Below are 17,732 nucleotides of genomic sequence, written 5' to 3' on the forward strand. Positions count from 1 at the left end.
CGTCGCCTGAACTCCAGCTGCCGGAGCTGAGAGCGGGTTAGGGGGTACCTGGCCGTTATCTTCATACACATCTCGGCTTTCGGAGATAAAAACAAAAGGTTTCTTCCAAATCAGCAGGCAAATTTAACGCGGGGAGGGAGGGCATCTCCCCGCAGCCCCGGCTGCGCACCCAGGACGCGTCCGGCCCGTGGGCCAGCCCGGCCAGCGGCAGGGCACGAGCTGGGCAAGGTCACAGCCCCTTCCCAGGAGGGCCACCCGCTGCCCTGTGCTGGTGTGGGGTGCTCGGGACAGCGCCGTGCTGTAGCCGCCCCTCGGGCCCCCTCCCCGCCTTCCCGGGTGGCCCCGGGCGGGGCTGGGACAGCGAGGGATGCGGCAGGAGCGGGGGGAGCGCGGGGACGGGGATGGGCTGTGCGCTCCGAGGAGCAGGGGGAGAGGAGGTTTTGTACCTCATAGTGTCACTGATTTTGAAGTCCTGGAGCTAGAGCTGAATGAACAGTAAAAGCAGGTTAAATCATTAACCAGTTAGGGATGGGGAAGCAGCTGTAAAAGGAACAGAGGAAGAAGGCCAGATTATTATTTTTGTTTCTTTTCTTTTTTTTTTCCTTTCCTTTCCTTGTCTTCTCTCCTGGTGGCCGCCGTGCCGCGATCACAAGCCCTGCTTGGCCAGCGAGGCGGACACCTCGTCGGCTAGCGTGGCCAGCTGGGGGGAGTCCACCAGGTTGATGCTGCCGGTGGAGGAGACGTTGCTAAGGCGGCGCGGGGAGGCATCTCCGGAGATGGTGGGGGACTTGTAGACGATTTCGGCGCCGTGGTCGGTCTTGGCTTTGGCGTTCTCGCGGAAGGTCAGCTTGTGAGTCTCAATCTGTGAGGGAGAGGAGGGCGGTCAGGGGGGCATGGCCGGGGAGACGGGCGGGACCTGCCAGGCGTCCACTCGAGCACGGCCGCTGAGAGGTGGGAGGAAAGCTCAGAGCAGTGAACCAGTGCCCCCAGTCCTTGGGCACGTCCCAAGCACCAGAGGGGACAGCAGGACCGGAGCATCTGGATGCTGCCAAATCCTCCCCAGGTGAGGTCCCGGGTCCCAGAACGCAGAGGGCACAACCTGGGCTGCTCCCACTCCCCTGGCAGAGATTATGGGGGGACGTGGCACACGAAGCTTCCCCTTAGCCCACGGAGCTGCTCCCAGGAGCCAAACCCCTCTCCTGGTGAACTGGATCTGGTTTGCTACTTACAGGTGCCCTCCCCAGCCAAGTGCAAGGCTGGGGGCTGGCTCTCCGTGGGGGTGAGCGGCTCCAGCACCAGGGCCTGGAGCCCAGCAGGGTCTGGGCTTGGGGTCCACGTCTTGTCTTCCTTGCCTTTCTCTCTCTACAGGTGAAGAAACCCACCCAGGGTAGTGGGGGGCAAAAAATGCATCAGCAACAAAAACCATGATCCAAGAAATGCCAGCCAGAAGGAAAAAGACAAAAAATAGAAAAGAAATAGAAAACTGGGGAGAAAAAGATCTGAAAAACAGGGCCATTCACTGACTCATAGAAAGAAGAGTGGCTGCCTTTGGAGCCAGGGAGGAAAACTCCAGGAACAGCAAGGGAGAGCACAGGGACCTGGGCAGAGCACGGAGCACTCGGCTCCCCATGGCAGACCCAGCACAGGAACCAGAGTTCAGCCTCAGGAGCTGTAGACTGTGAGTCCAAACGTGCATCTGTGTGTCACAGAGCAAGGAGGGGGCTTGGGGACACGGGAAAGGGACAGCAGAGCTGCACCTGGACTCAGTTACACCCACAACCTCCTCCAGGTGTGGGTTTGGGCAGGGAACGGGCAGCCACCAGGCTGGAAGGCTGAGGTGGTGATGCCACTGCTGGGTCACAGCCTTGCAGATAAACTCCCCTGCAAAAGGCAAGTCCTTCAAACTATGGCCCAGTGAATGTGTCAGGATGTGACAGAGCCATCACTGGAATCACAAAACCGATGGCAAAGGGCTCAGTGAAGCACAGGGGAGGCTGATGCGTGGCAGAGAGAAGGGTAAGGAAGTCAAGCGGTCCCGCAGTCAGAGGCCAGCTGGAGGTGAGAGCTGGAGCTGCACAGAGAACACGTGGCCAAGAACAAAGTGCCAAAATACAGGAGCTGAAACAGAACCTTCCCCTCCCATTGAGACAAAAGTGCTGGAAAAACAAGCAAGATAAAACCTGCTTTCCCTGGGGAAGCTGAACCCTGCGTGTCGCCAGGCTGCAGTCTCAGCTCTGTGCTTACCTCATGTCCTCACCCCCTGCCTGCTGGGGACTTGGTGGCCTTGAAGCCCGGCTGCGGAGCTGTTTTACTTGACTAAGGCTCGCTGAAGTCACCATCAAAGCCTCAGTGGGAACAGCTCAGCCCAAGCTCAGTGTTTCCCTGACCCGAGTGCCTTTTGTCTTTCAATTGAAATCCCCCCAAACACTCCCCTCCCTTCACAGAGCCCTCGGTCAGGAAGGAGAAATCACCTTCTGAAGGGCCAGCTTGCTGCAAAGTCACCTGTGCTAAATAAAGCTGAGCCTTTAATGCTCCACTTTCACTGGGGATCCAACACCTCTGCAGCTCCCCAGCTGCCAGCTGTGTGTCACAGCAGCAACACAGCACAGGACTTGATGGCGACACTTGGTCATGGGAAGGGTTTGAGACACAAACTTCAGAGACAGCAGAAAGAGCAGGAAACCACAGGAGAGGCTGACACTTGCACTCATTTGGGTGGCCACAGGCCCGGAGGGACACAGAGACATCCTGGCAGCAGTGCCAGCTCTGCTCAGCAAACTCCCCTGAGCCCCGGGCAGGACCCTGCCCCAGGCCCGACCCCTCCCGCTCACAGCCCCGGCAGGACACGCCTGTCCCCAAGGCCCCTTCACCTTTTTATTGCCTCCTCCAGGGACGTGGCTGATGTTATCTAGGGACCCGATTTTCGACTGCACCTTATCTTTGAAGTCCAGTTTCTCAGATTTCACCTCCACCTGGCCACCACCTGCAAGAGAAGAGTGGGAGGTGGGTCAGGAGCTGGGAACAGCACCCAGCACTCCAGGGCTCACTGGGATGCTCCAGTCACTGCCACCCCTCACCCCCTGCCCCTCTCCACACCCGCCGTGAGCTCCCAGGGCCAGCACAGCCCAAGGGGTACCTGGCTTGTGATGGATGTTGCCCAGGGAACCACATTTGGATGTCACATGGCTCAGGTCGACTGGTTTGTAAACGATTTGCACCTGTCCATAGGAGAGAGGGAAAGGGGATGAGCTGGTGGCCAGCACGGGCAGGTGGAGAGGGGGAGCACAACACACAGCGGCACCTGAGCTGGACTGGAGGGAAAGGACAGCTCAAACCCCAGGAGGATTAATGACACCAAAGAAACCGTCATCAGAAATGGGAGATCATTAATGCCCGTGTGCAGTAGCCTCTTAACATGTCAGCATGCACGAGATCACCTCTCCACAGAGGGGGGAGTAGAGGCAATTTTAAAGTGCTCAAGTGAGAGAGAAAGTGGAGTGGTAATTAATTAAGATTCGCATACACATCATCCAAAAGGAGGAGATATACCAGAGAGAAAACATAAAAAATAAATACCTTTTCTGGTGTAAAACATAAAGCTTATGTCCACAAAAACTGAAAGAACAGAAATGATCAATGTGCACAGAACTTTTAAAAGAGTGACCAAAATATGCATTTCTGAAAAATGCTGTAACGGAAATAAGGGTTAAAAAAAAAAAGCAAAGCAAAGTCTAAATATCTGGCGTTCACATCATAGAAATTAAAATGGCAGTTATAAAATATTGAACCACAACAGCATTTCATGGTATTTAAGCTCTGTTTTGATGTGTTTTGCCCATGATGTCTCTGAACGTGGGCTCCAGCAATTCCACGGATCCCCCCCGTCCCCAGACCGCGTGGGGCCGGTGGCCTCTTGCGCACGGACACCGGGGACACGGGACACACACACACAGGGACATCAACAGGGGCTCTGCAGAGCTACGTTAGCAGCTACACACCAGGAGAGGACCCTCGGACCACGGCACACACACGGCAGCTACAGCAGGAACAGGAGACAAGGGGAGGAAAAAACATCCCCAGAACCCCACAGGTTCCCCTGGACCCTGGTTTGGGACTCACACCGGGTGTGGGTCAGCTGTTGCTGGAGTTAGTGGGGCTGTGCAGGAGAAATGGGACCATCAACACCTCGAGGTTGGTTCTGGCTCTGGGGACAGCCTGGATTTCCCGGGGAGCATCCGCTGCTCTCCGTGTTTCCCCGAGCACCACAGCGGGTGCGATGCTCTCACCAGCCTCAGAGGATGTGCCAGCACCACAGGGACCTGTGCAGAGGAGCTGCCTCCTCCCAGCAGCCCCAGACCAGCACCAAGGGTCCACCGCAGCCTCTGCTCCCCACCTGTGCGCCCGGGGCTGACCCAAAAGCCCCAGGGGAAGGTGCATCCTTCAGTTGTCACGCTGGCCCCGTCACCCCCAGTGATGGACTGTGACTGTCGCAGCCCTGAGGAACAGCCCACAGCCCATCGTGGAGCCAGGAAAAGCAGCAGAGGCTCCGTCCCACGCACAGAGCCCTGCTGACCTGCCTCGTCTCCGATGCTCACACAGACCAAAAGGCACATTTGACAGGAGACAGAGAGGGAGAAAAGCAACCCCTCAGGGTCTGGGACACCGTGGACACAGACGTGGAGACAGCGCTGGGAAAGATCACACCGGGCAGGAGAGGAGCCGGATTTGGTTGGAAAGTAGGAAATGCCCAAAAAGGGCAGCTGGTGCTTCTCTAATCCCAGCTGTGACCCTGAAGGGTCTATGAGCAATTCAGGCACCGCTGAGACTTGGGACTGAAAGTCCTCCTGTTTCCAGTGCAAGCAGTCAGCAATTGGAGCTTTCTGCTCTCATTCCAGTCCCTTTTTTGACGGACAGGACTCTGTCATCCCTTCCCATCCCGCTGGGGAGCAGAGAAGGATCCTCCCCATTTTAGCAAGAAAGGAAAAGGGGAACAGAGTTGTTTGCCTGGGAAACCAGTGCCAGAGACCTGGGGATCCCACCCCTCAGCATCAGCAGTGCCAACTTTTACCTGAGGCATCACCTGGTCAGTGGGCTTAAAAATCCAGGTACCAGCCCCAAGGAGGTACAGTTCCCTCTGCAAGCAGTGATGACTGGGCAGGGGTCCCTGCTGACAGTGTTGTGGGGGGTAAAGTCCCAATGGCCATCAAAGCCCTGGGGTCTCTTGTTGCCCCTCTCGCACGGGAGCCCCAGGGCCCAGCCCAGCCCCTGGGACAGCCTGTGCAGCCACTCTGCCCCTGCCACACTTTGCTCCAAGAGCTCCCACAGGCAGAGGTCATGGGGTTTTCAGTTCTGGCAGGACCTGGGGAGGGATCACAACCCCCAGACGAAAATCCAGGTAATTCTTAACCCACTGCAGCTGCCAACACCCACGGTGTGAGCTCTCCGTGGAGGAAGGGATGAGCTCAGCACCCACCACAGCACGGAGGACTAACTCCTGGTCCACCGCACCCTGGGCAGCCCAGGCAGTGCAGGACCCCAGAGTGGGGAAAAGGGACAACCATGGAACTGCTTCACAGGGGTCTGAGCTCTGCAAAGCAGCTCCTCTGGCCTCCTCTGAAATAACTGCACAGTGACACCAAATTTAAGCCAGAGGCTGCAAACCCAGCTGTGTCCCTGTGTTCACCTGCCAAGCCTTCTGCAAGGTTCAGTTTCTTAGGGAAGGCATCCACAGAGATCAAAAACAGTCCAAGGAAAATCCATGGGGAACATCTCAGACCCACAAATCCCAGTCACACTGTCTGGGGTGTCAGGCCCATCGTCTTTCCTGGACCCAAACTGTCTCCAGCTGTAAATCCACCAACCTCCGTGGAGTTTCTCCAGGTTTCTGGCACAGTAACTGAAAGCCGAGTCTGGTATTTATGTGGGAACAGCTGGAAATGCCAGCGTTCAAATCAATTAACTCAACAGTACTTCAGGCTCAGCCTCCGTGGGCGCTGCTGGACACATTCGTTAGCAAGGAGAAACTTAGTATTTGCATGGATCATACTTGCCTGATGGGAATGGGCAGGAACCTGCAGGCTCACATGTTGGGCAGGATCATGGCCAATTTAGCAGCACATTAAGCAACGAGGACTGGGTCTGCTCATAAATCTACCCATCTCCTGCGTCACTGTGTGCCAGAGGCCCCATCCCACAGACAAGGAGGCTTTCACCTTCCAGGCAGTGCAAAACCCTGGAGTTACTGGGATGTTTTGTTACAGATGTGGTTTGGACACGGGGCAGTTAGTTCTGTCCATGTCAGGCATGTCCAGGACTTGTTAGGGGTCATCCTTTGGGTTAATGGGGTTAAATGACAGCACATCCCCAATGGCTATGTGACAGCAGGGTGGCTGCAGATAGCATTGGTGATTAGTGTAACAACATGCCACTAAAATCAGGATTATTACAGTGCATTCAAAGTGTGAAGGTACTCACACTGCCTCCGCCCGGGATGTGTTTGATATTATCCTTTGAGCCACACTTGGATTGAACGCTGCTAAAGTCCAGCTTCTTATTAATTATCTGCACCTTTGGTAGCCAGAAAAGAGTCATTGCACGTCACCAATAGCTATCTGATGGCAGGGTCGCTGCAGATAGCATTGGCAGTTTAGTGTACACAACATGCCACTTATCAAAAGAACTATTATAGAGCATTGAAAGTGTGAAGGTACTCACACTGCCTCCGCCCGGGATGTGTTTGATATTATCCTTTGAGCCACACTTGGATTGAACGCTGCTAAAGTCCAGCTTCTTATTAATTATCTGCACCTTTAGTAGCCAGAAAAGAGCGTGAGAAACAACGTGACCATCTGCAGCTTGACCATGTGTTATATCCCTAAACCAGGAACCTGCCTTCCAGGGCCAGGAGTGAAAAGGAGAATCTCTGGCTTGCTGCACAGATTTGTCTGCTCCTGGGCTGGAAAGTGAAGATGGAGAGAGACTGAACAGGCCTGGGTGGTGATGCAGCCCTGGGTCCCAGGCCACAAACACCAGCCAGAAAGCCAGCTCAGCCTGGTTCCTTCCACTGCACAGAACGGGGAACTCGTTGGGCAGCAAACACGCAGGAAGGCACTGCTGAGAGGCACCAGGGCTCGCAGACTCCTCCAGGGCTCCGAGACTCAGCCTGCAGAGCCAGCGGGAGGAGGAGGGGTGGAGCTGACAGAAAAATCATGCCCAGCTCCAGCTCCCATGCCAGGCACCACAGTCCCCTTCCGGACCAGGCACACCTGGCCTTGGGCAAACAGGTGCCACTGGCCAGGCTGGGGAGCAGGAGCTGCATGTCCAGCACTGGGAGAGGACACCGAGCTCTGCCCTGCACAGGGCTCACGCTTCCTCCACAGCTACCAAGAGAAAGCCAAGGCTGCCAGGAATGCAGCCCCAGGCCAGGGATGCAGCCCCATCCCAGTTCTGTGGCACATTCCCACCATTCCCGGTGGGAGCGAGGCCAGGAAGGGCTGGGGCCCCATGGGAACCACTCACCCTGCTAACCACAGCCTCCAGCCCCAAAGCCTTCCCTCCACACACGGATTTCTGTGCTAATGACGCTGGTGCCACTCGGGGCTTGTTTTCCCCACTGGTTGTGTAGGAAGGGACGTCGGGCATGGGAGCAGCTCTTCCAGACAGCCCAAGGGTGAAGACAACCCCTGCTCCTTCCCCACACACCCTGGAGTGGCTTTACAACCCCCACAGGTGTAAATGCAGGTAAAAACCCACAGGTCTGAGCCTGTGTGAAGCACAGCCCTGTGAGAGCGGCCAGCGGTGCCACATCCCTGGGCACAGACACTCCTGGGCAGCACCACGCCCAGGGCTGAGCAGGCACCTCGCCTCCACCCCAGCACTCCAATCCCGGCCTGCTGCTGCCAGGAGAGCTCCCTGCTATGCCCTGGCTCTCCAGCCTGAGAAGCATCACGGCTGGCATGTGCTTCCAGCAGGATTTTCCAACTTCACATCCACTAATCCCACAAATTGGGACCCAGCTCTGCCACACCAGGCTTTGCCAGAGCCAGCACTCGGTGATCCAGTGAAAACAGGAGTGCCCAGGCCATGCAGGAACACCGGCAGAGATGGGGCCTGGCTGGCTCCTGGCGTGTGTGCCTCACATTCCTTTGCTTCCCTGGGCTGGGGGTCTGGAATCTCCACGGAGGGCAGGCTCCAAACCCATTTCTGACCAGCCTAAAATCAAACGTGTGGGATCAGCCCCTTCTGCTCCAGCTGCAACCATTCTGCTGAGAGCAGCCTCATGTCCTACAGAACCCCCAGCAGAGCATCCAGCCATTCTCCCCTGCAAAGAGCAAGGAATTGTCCCAAATTGAGTTGTTCTTACTCTTTCAGTAACAACAACAACAACAGAGAAGCAGAAAGGGAAAAAAAACAAACTGTGAAAGCTGGATTAAAAAGAACAAGCAAATAATTTAACTGTTTTCCAGTAAACAAGGGTTCCTTCTAAAATCCCTGGAGAACAGGGTTTGTGGGGGTGGGAAGAAAAACCTGTGTCTTGTGCTAAGTGGGCAGGAGGGCTGAGCCCCCCAAAAAGGACACTGTGCTCATGTGCTGCTGTCTCATGACCAAGAGCCCTGCCCAGGCTCCAGAGCCCCCCTGGATTGTGGCACAAAGCCAGTAAATTGCCAGCCACGGTGGAAAACGCCTGGAAAGGCCATGGAAAAGCAGGCTGCCATTTCAGAGGATGCAGAGGAGCCAGCTCAAAGCCTCCCCCCATGCCAAAGGGGAACATTCAGAGCCACTGAGGTACCTGCTCACACAAAATGCCATGCACAGCACTCAGGGAACGCTTGTTGTGGCTCTGCACAGTCTGGAGCCAGGCATTGTCACCCCAGGACAGGCAGTGTCCCCTGCCAGGCTTGCAGAATTTAACCAAGACCCTCACTCCCAAGCACTTTGGAGCCCAGAGGTCACTTTGCTGCTCATGAAACAACTTTTCTGGGAGTGCAACACGGTTGAAAGAAGCGCCACCAGCTCTGGCCATGCCACCCTGCACCGTGCAGCCAGACAGTGCCTGATGGCACAACACAACCCGAGACCTTTGTCAACAGAGCTGGATCCAAAATCCCAGTGTCTGGAAAAACGTGGGGTCCAAGCCTGAGACCCTCAGGAGGAGACAGACCATCCTTTCCTCTCCTGCAGTGCTGGAAGGACTGCTCCAGGCACAGTGTGGGATTTGGAAACACAGCCCTGATCCTGCCACTCCTCAGAGCTGCAGGTCACAACCTGCTGTCCCTGCCTGGACACCACCAGGGGATGTCACTCCCCTGGCAGCCGCTCCATGAGACCCACACCACAAGCTCTCCATGGGACAGCTGAGCTGCACTAAGCCAGGCAAGGCACTCCCGGCCAAGCATCCAACCCAAAGCCTTTCCAATACACCAGAGTCGGGCTGGAGCCCTGCCCATGGCTGGGCTGCTGCTGCTCCAGGGAGGTTTTCCCATCCCGGATGGAGCACCCAGCACCCACTGTCCCCACAGACAGGCCCCTGGGAAGCAGAGTCCGTGTTTACCTTGCCACCTCCAGGCTGGTGCTTGAGGTTATCGGTGGAGCCAATTTTGGACTTGACGTTTTTCAGGTCGGGCATGGGCGCGGCCGACGGCTGGACGCGGGTCTTGGCAGAGGCGGGAGATTTCGGTGGGGTGCGAACCACTGCCACCTTCTTGGGCTCCCTGGCTGGTGGGGTGGGCAGAGAGGGGGTGAGGGAAAGGCTGTTTGGCTGCTCACCTGGGGTTTGCAGACAGGACAGCACGGGTCAGAACCCTTCCCTGCTCCCTGCTGCCCGTGGGGGCTGCTCTGCCTCGTCCCAGAGCCCACCCACTACTCCCAGTGCAGGGGGAGGGTGGTGGCTGCACTTTCTTCTACTCCATTTTGAAGGGAAAACTGTAATTTAAAGGCAATTTCCTAATATCCCAGAAGGAAGATGGTCTCCATTGCCTGGATCATCAGTAAGACTCCCCACCCAAGCATGGCATGATGAATTACAGACAAAAGACACTCAGAACCACTTTTCTATTAGAAATTTGGAAGCACTTCCACAAAATTATTTTCTGTAATTAACTAAAGCTGATCGCTGAGCAGCTTAGCACTGTCCCCAGTTTGAAAAGGAAATGAAAGAAGAAAAGAAGACCCTTAAACATCACCTTTCTCAGTCTTTGCTGCTGCAGGAGGTGTTTTTTTCTGCTCCTTTCTGCCTGTTTAGTGAATGAGAAAGATACTTAAACATGATAAAGCTGGAAAATTAATTGATTTAAGGTTTTATGCAGTGCTGGTTAAGTATGAAATATATGTATATATCCAGTGAAATGCACCACTTTAATGGAAATTCACAATGCCTGATGCTTTCTGGGGTTTTCTTCTCTGAGCATAATGGGCTAATCTCCATTCCTGTAATCGAAGAATTGATCCTCTTGCCCCTGCTCTTTGTGAAATATTGTCAGAGAGAAAACGAGTAGATGGATTAAAAAAACGGAGCTGCCTAAATCGTCCAAATTTGAGGAAATCCCACAGGATAAAGCAACTGTCGTCTCCTACACACTGGTGACTGTATGAACAGAGGGGATTGAGCAGCACCTGGGAAGGCTCGATTCAGAGGGGTCACCCCTGGCTCTGCACCCCAGCCCCAGGAGAGGGCTGAGTTTGGTCATCAACCCCCTGGAACTGCCCAGCAGCACCACCCAGACACCAGCACGCAGCTCCCACCGTCACCTACCGGAGCTGGGAGGGGTCTTGGGGGCCGTGGGGGTCTTGGCCGGGATGCGGGTGGCGTTGGTGGAGTTCCTCTGCGCCTGCCCCGTGCGTGCCGTGCCCGTCTTCGCCTGGGGACACAGCATACCAGCGCGTGAGACCCTCCCACCTCCTCCCCTGGGATTCCCCACACCTGGAATGTGCCCGTTCACCCTCCTGCCTGGGCTGCTGGAGCAGCTGTGACCCATCCCAGGTGAGCCCCTGGCTTCAGCTGCACCATTCACTGCACACTCACACCTGCTTCAGCCACACCTCTGTTCTTTAAATTTCAGCCTTTGGTTTCCCCTGTTCTGCTAAAATTTTGTACAGAAGATAAATTAATCCCAGCATCTGTGACTGGCACAGGGTGCCCAGAGCAGCTGTGGCTGCCCCATCCCTGGAAGTGTCCAAGGCCAGGCTGGACACGGCTTGGAGCAGCCTGGGACAGTGGGAGGTGTCCCTGCCCAAGGCAGGGGAGGGACTGGATGAGATTTAAGGTCGTTTCTGACCCAAACCATTCCAGGATTCCATGGTTCTGTGAGCTGCACTCCCTGTGCTTTCCCTCGCCACGGGTGTATTTATGTGACTGAATGCCACAAAGGGAAAAAGCTCCGAGGTTCTGTCCCCCCGCAGGATTAGCCATGGGCGCGCTGCATTCTCTGCCCTGTGCAGCACCTGCAGCTCTGGCACAGCTCAAACTCATCTGCTGTCTGCAGAAACACAGACAGAGCTGCAAACAAGGAAGGGCATGAGGGGACCTGGGAACACCTTGGGGAGAGCAGGTCACACCCTGCAGCAAGTGCTCTCTGTGCTGGTTCCTCCCAACACCAACATCGCAGCCAAGCCTGGCCTCACCACGGGAAGGAGAGGGGGAAGCACATCCCACCCTCTCCATGGGACAGGGAAGGACTCAGCCAAGCTCCATCGACCAGGAACACCTCCAGGTAGTGCCCTTGGCCTCTCTCCCACCCCGCTCCCTTACCTTGGCTCTTGTCTCCTGCATCCCTGTACCGGCAGGCCGGGCTGCAGCAGGAGAGGCTCGCTTGGAGGCAGAGGCAGGGCTGGAGGGTGGTTTCGGAGGGGCTGTGTGTCGGAGGGGGGGGATGGAGCCGGGGGGTTTGGCAGGGCAGGGTGAGGATTTCTTGGACATGGAAACGAAATAAAATGGGAACAAAAACAAAAAAAATCAGCATGGGAAGGAAAGAAAATGGGATCAGCAACATCAAATAGGATTAGAAGGTGCAATACAGAGCTGGGTGTGGCGTAGGTGATGGCTGGGACTGCCGGGGCAATGCATAGAGAAATAACCAATTTCACTGTTTGAAAATAATTCTATCCCTCATCTTTAAATCTTCACCCACTGAATTTCCCCTCAGCTTGTCCATTATCCCACTCAGGCACTAACCAGGATAACGGCCAGCTGAGCTAAACCTCCTCCAAACTACCAGTGTGACAGATATTGTTAAACTTCTGGAATTTACCCACTATTAAACTCTGTTCCTCACCCAGAATACAACACAGCATCTTTTTGGGGAGTTGTCCTGTGCAAGTCAGGAGCTGGATTTAATGATTCCTGTGGATCCCTTCCAACCCAGGATATTCTATGATCTGCAAGGTCTAGATTATTTAATTTAATGTTTTAATGGCATGTTTTGCTCTTTTCACAGTTACGCTTGTCCTCAGTGCAGTTTTGAGCCTGCCCCAAGGTCAGCTGCTGCTTTCCAGTCCTGGGCTGAGAAAATGATTTCTCCAACCACCCACCCAACCCCATGAGCCATGAGTTTGATTTAGATTTGGACCATTTCCTCACCCTCAAAGAACCCATGGATTGCACCATCCAAACCCAAGGGAGGGAAGAAAAAATAAAAACACTCTTGAAAACAAATGGAAAAATGGAACATAATGGGAAGGTTTCCTAAGAGGCACAAGAGCAGGCCAGGAGGGCAGGAGAGGGGCCAGGAATGTGGACAGGTGTCACCCCTGGTTTTGTTTTTTAGCTTACCTTGGGTTTCTTTTCATCAGCTTCGGTCCCTTCCTTGTCAACACGACCTGACAGATGGAAACACACAGTTACACCTCTTGGGACTGGTCATAAACTCCAGAGAGGACACCACACTGCTGGGGGTGTTCCCTGTCCCTGCTCTCTCTTAAACTCAATACTGTTCTTAGAAATACGACAAAGTCACCGTTTCTTGCAGAAATCCTTCCCCCACTCCACAAACACATTCCTTCTGTGTTAGCAGATGATCCTGTGTTAGTCAGCACTGGAGACCAGACACACCAACGAGGTTTGTGTGAGAGCATTTCGCCCAGATTTCCACCCAGTTCCCGCAGGATCCATCCAGCTTAGGACAGAAAGCTCCCTTTAACCCTAAACACGAGTCTCTGGAACACCCACTTGTTCTAACAATCATATAAATAGGGACTCAAGCTGAAGGAAGCCCCAGTCCAGCAGCACTGTGATCTCATTTAAGGGGGGTGTTCAGCTGGCATTGCAGAGCACTTTTATCCTGGCTGTTGTTAATTCCCATCTCTCCTGACAGGCTGCTCCCTGCCTCCCAGCACAGTGCCCCTTCCACCTGGGTCAGTCTAATTAGGAGATTAGAAATGGGGAGAAGATAAAGTTGGAACTACAAGGCACTCATAACAAAGCCCTTTTCCCCCCAGCTTCAGCTAATTGGGAGGAGAAGCTGCTGATATTGTCCCCAGTGTTTGGAAACTTGTCCTGGGGGATCAGCCCTTTCCCAAAGGCACAGACAATGCTGTTAATCCAGCACTGACCCATCCCAGAGCTGCCGGAGGCACCACCCCTCCCAAATTCAGTTAAACTGCACACTGGAGCAAGGCTGGAGCCAAACAGCCACCAAGTATCTCTGTCTTTGAAGGGAAAGACCATTCAATAATTAAACTTCTCCTACTGAATCAGAAGCTGGCTGGCTCTGGGCAGTGCATCCCCACCCCGCCGTGGCTCCAGGCTCCAGTGCAAGCCATGCCAGTGCCCCACAGCAGACGTGCAAAGCCTCCCGCTGCTGATCCCGGAGGGAACAACGAGAAATATGTTATGAGCTTTAGCTCCAGTGGAAAAAGCTCCATGAACAATTTCTTCATGAGCCCCGCGCAGCAAAGAGCCGCAAACCAGAGCAGCATTCCCGGGCTAACGGGAGCAGCCAAGCCAGCCTTTGGAACGTGGATCCTGGGGAAAAGGCAGAGCTTCCCCCAGGACAGACCCTGGAGAGCTGAGCTGAGGTACAACACGGTGAGACACCAACGTGTGTCCTGCTGCCCTGGCTTGTTAACAGCTCACAGCACCACCTGCCTTCGGCCACTGAGCTGGGCCCTTGGGACATTCCTGAACCCAGGAGAGGTGGAAAACAGAAAGGAAAGGTGTAAGGGATGCTCGTGTATTCAGTGAACTCAAACCTTGACCCAAGCCTGCCCTCCCAGCCCAGCCCAGCCCCACACACTGTTTAGATGCCTCCAGACAGACAGGCAGGGGCTGCTGAACCTCCAAACCCAGCACTGTGCTGGCACACCCAGGGACACCCCATCCAGAGCTGGGATGGCAGCAGGATGCTTTGGAAGAGCAATGGACATGCCTGGCAGTGGGAAAAGGTCCTGCTGGCTGCAGGCCGTACCTCCAGCAGCAGTGGGTAGCGGATATTTAAGGGGGAAGTACAAGAAACAGGATCAATGTGGGGGCTTTTCCATGGTTAGACCTGCCATCCTTGCCTTTTTCCTCCTCCCTCCTCTTTAGGAAAGCCAATTCCAAGAGTTATTGGATCAGACATGCAAACCAGATGGCACGTGTCCTGCTGGAACAAGCTGCACACGCCAGGTTAGCCCCACTCCAGCATGCCAGAGCCACGTCCATCCGGTCCTCGTCTTCTCTGGGAAGGTGCCAGGTGGGAGTTAAGGCACCCACCCAACAGATCCAAGGAAATCAAAACAAAAACAGGTGAAAAAAAGCATGATTAGGGACACGCCAGCACCATGCAAGGGACGCGGAACCGCAGCGCAAGGGTCTGGCAATCCAATCCAGGATTAAATAAAGAGGGAGGGGCAGGGAGGGAGCAGCAGCATTGTAGATCAGTCACAGCACAGGTCCAGGCCATTTCCAAGCAGCAGGAGTTGAGGTGGCAGCAAGCTGCAGTGCTGGATCAGGCAGCCTTGTCGGGAGCCAGGCGAGCCCAGGGCAGCAGCTGGAGCACACACCTTTGAGGAGAGGGACACGAGTGGCCTTGTCCGCAGCCAGGCCACTGGGCTTCCTCCTGGGCGTCCGGCGGCCCCCTGCATCTGGCACAACCTCTTCCGAAGGAGCATCTTTGTCCTTCATATCATCTTCTACCTCAGCAGGGAGTTTGGCTGCTTCTAGCACGGGCCCAGAATCTTCTCCCTCCTTGGGCTCAGCCTCTTTTTGGGAGACACTTTCAGAAGGCTCTGATGGGGTCACATCCAGACCTCCTTCTCCCCCCAGTGGCTGTTGCTTCTCCTCTTGGTCCTCTTCTGCTTTATGTGACTCAGCTTCAGTCAGAAGTGCCTCTCCTGGGGTGTCTCTGAGGACATCTTTGGACTTGTTTTCTCCATCATGTTCTTCACGAGTCTCCTTGGCTGCTGCTGGACACAAGCCCTTTTCAGGTCCCAGTGAAACACGATGATCCACAAGGGAAGGCAAACCTTGCTCAGAAGTTTCATCAATATCCCGGTCCTGATCTCTCTCCCGTCCGCTGGAATCTTCTTTTAACGGGGCTCTGGCACACAAAGGAGATGGTCCATCTTTATGGTCACCTGTGCCACCTGCTCCTGCCAGACCCTCCGTGCGCACGCCACGGCCCAGCTCTGGCTCCACACCGACGCCTTCTCTGCCTCCCTGATCCCACAACTCACTGCTGCCTTCGGATGCTCCAGAGCCTTGGTACATATCCAGGGGTATTGGGATGGTGACCTCGATTCTGGTGGGAGCTGCTGCCGGGGCCTTTGTTTCACGCGACAGAGGCGGCTGCTGCTGCCCCGCTCCCTGCTCTGGGGGCTGGCTGGCACCTTTTACTGCCTCTCCCACACACTCCTGAGGGCCAGGCTGGAGCTTTGGAGAGCTCGGCTCGCCTGGAGTTGAAGACGTGGGGTATGAAGCATGGGCAAGAGATTAGCACAGGCATGTCAAACATCACGTAACATGAGAGATTCAGGATTTCTACCGGCAGTCGAGAGAGAAAAGCAAGTCCCACCCCGCCCCACTGAACAGACAACTCACTCCCACAGTGGCTTTTGCCCTCAAAGAAACTCTGATCCCCACAGGACTCAGGAACAGCGACAACCACAGCACATGGGAGACCAGATTCCTGCCTGGACCCGGCTCGGAGGAGGCCAGGTTCACCCTGCACTCCATGAGCTGGTTTAGCTGTAGAGGTTTCCAAAAGCCAAGAACATTCCCATTTTCCCTAACACCACTGGACCATCAGTTTGCTGCTCAGTGCCCACCTCTTCTTGCCTCAAGGGCCTGGGCAAGGGCCAGAGCCCTGTCCTCCTTCCTGACTTTTTGAGCACTGATCAGGTAAAGAGCCTAAACCAGAGCCCTGAGATCACGACTGTGGCTTTGGTAGAATAACAAACAAGACTAAAACGAGAATAGATGAAGTCAAGACCAACTTGGTCTTTCATCAGTGTCCTCCCCATTTTAAGACAATATCACAATTAAGTGAAACAACCAAACAAAGACCTCATACGTGACAGCTGAAAGATCCCAGGACAGGACAGAAAGGGCTTAGCAAAAATCTGGTGAGAAACAGCACTAAAGCCAGGGCAGAGAGAAGAGAGAACTTCAACCCCCAGCACTAACAACCCTGATTTCTTTTTTATAGTGGTGCCACTATTTCATATCTAGAAGAGCTGACAGTGCAAAAACCACTGGCCAGGCAAGTAAAGGTTTTATTCTAACTGCAGGGAGCAGAGTGCACAGAACTGTGCTCATCTGTGTGTGGAAAGCAACAACAACCTGAATTCCACCCTGAGCTGAGAAGGCAAAGATCTATTTACTTCTGTAAAAGACATGGATGTCTAAATGCACTAATGGAGCCACAAGGAGGAAAGACACTGCCCAACTGGAGGGATTTGTTGTGTTTACTGCACAGGAAACTACTTCACAACATGGCTTTTCACTAAGATTTTAAACAGTGCACTAAATTAGGGCTGTGGTGTACAGTGCAGGCAGGACAGAAACATCACGGCGAGTCTCAACCCCTCAGTCTGCCCTACGGAATTAAGCCAGCACTGGGGGCTTTGGGAAAACCAATTTTCCATCAAGTCTGAACTGAGCAGAGTCAAGAGAAGCTTTCCAGGTCCAAATGGTCCCTGGATAATTTTCAGCTCACCTAAGCAGGCATGTAATTAATGCTGTGAGAACACTCACTGCCCACTGTACCTGGCTTTGTCACTCACATTCCCCAAGACTGGGATGAGGAGAAAAATCCCATAATGTTAAAGTCAGGGTATCAGTGACTAGGTTTGAGTCATGTTTTACATTAGAAAGACACAGTAATTAAACAGTGCACTAGTTTCACGTGTGACACGCAGGGCCCACACTGCCTCTGCTCAATCTGAGCAGTTCCTCAGGTCATGGCACATCCCAGCTCTGTCCATCAGCTCTTCCAGCCTGGAGAATGCCCTGGTTTTGCAACTGGACAAACAAGCACCATGACTTTGGCCATCTGAGATGGAAATCTGGTGCATGAGAAGCTGCAACTCCCTGAAATGATTGTGTTGGAACATTCCAAGCGTGTACGACCCTCCTCTGTCAGGAACAGGGAGAACTGCACAGCTGCTGTGCAGGGCAGAGCATTTCCTCACAGAACAAAATTCCCAAGCCACCACCAACCAGTTGCACACGTGGGCAGCAACAACTGGTCCCAGCAACAGACGATTCACCCACCTTGAGTGGCGTCTCCTGCAGCATGATCCTCCAGGTTGGGAGTGGC

At 54.5% G+C, this 17,732-nt stretch overlaps 1 protein-coding gene across 6 annotated transcripts in view; it reads right to left on the reverse strand.

Annotated features, from left to right (window-relative positions):
* Positions 1-54: 54 nt before the first annotated feature.
* MAPT (microtubule associated protein tau) overlaps positions 55-17,732 on the reverse strand; it is a 22,433-nt gene continuing 4,755 nt past the window's right edge. For 2 of the 6 annotated variants that reach the window (XM_017740533.1, XM_017740532.1), the window contains 12 exons: positions 17,687-17,732; positions 14,977-15,864; positions 12,767-12,813; positions 11,747-11,905; positions 10,751-10,856; positions 10,182-10,232; positions 9,551-9,714; positions 6,715-6,807; positions 6,475-6,567; positions 3,137-3,218; positions 2,871-2,983; positions 55-862 (listed from right to left, as the gene is read on the reverse strand). The exon at positions 17,687-17,732 is cut by the window's right edge and continues 1 nt beyond it. In XM_017740533.1, the coding sequence (XP_017596022.1) occupies positions 647-862; positions 2,871-2,983; positions 3,137-3,218; positions 6,475-6,567; positions 6,715-6,807; positions 9,551-9,714; positions 10,182-10,232; positions 10,751-10,856; positions 11,747-11,905; positions 12,767-12,813; positions 14,977-15,864; positions 17,687-17,732 (2,058 nt within the window). In that variant the 3' untranslated portion in view covers positions 55-646. The remainder of the gene's footprint in view (positions 863-2,870; positions 2,984-3,136; positions 3,219-6,474; positions 6,568-6,714; positions 6,808-9,550; positions 9,715-10,181; positions 10,233-10,750; positions 10,857-11,746; positions 11,906-12,766; positions 12,814-14,976; positions 15,865-17,686) is intronic. The other 4 variants (XM_017740536.1, XM_017740534.1, XM_017740535.1 and 1 more) reach the window with 3 other exon arrangements.

The sequence above is a fragment of the Corvus brachyrhynchos genome, unplaced genomic scaffold, assembly GCF_000691975.1.
Source record: "Corvus brachyrhynchos isolate BGI_N302 unplaced genomic scaffold, ASM69197v1 scaffold47, whole genome shotgun sequence".
Classification (NCBI taxonomy): Eukaryota; Metazoa; Chordata; class Aves; order Passeriformes; family Corvidae; genus Corvus; species Corvus brachyrhynchos.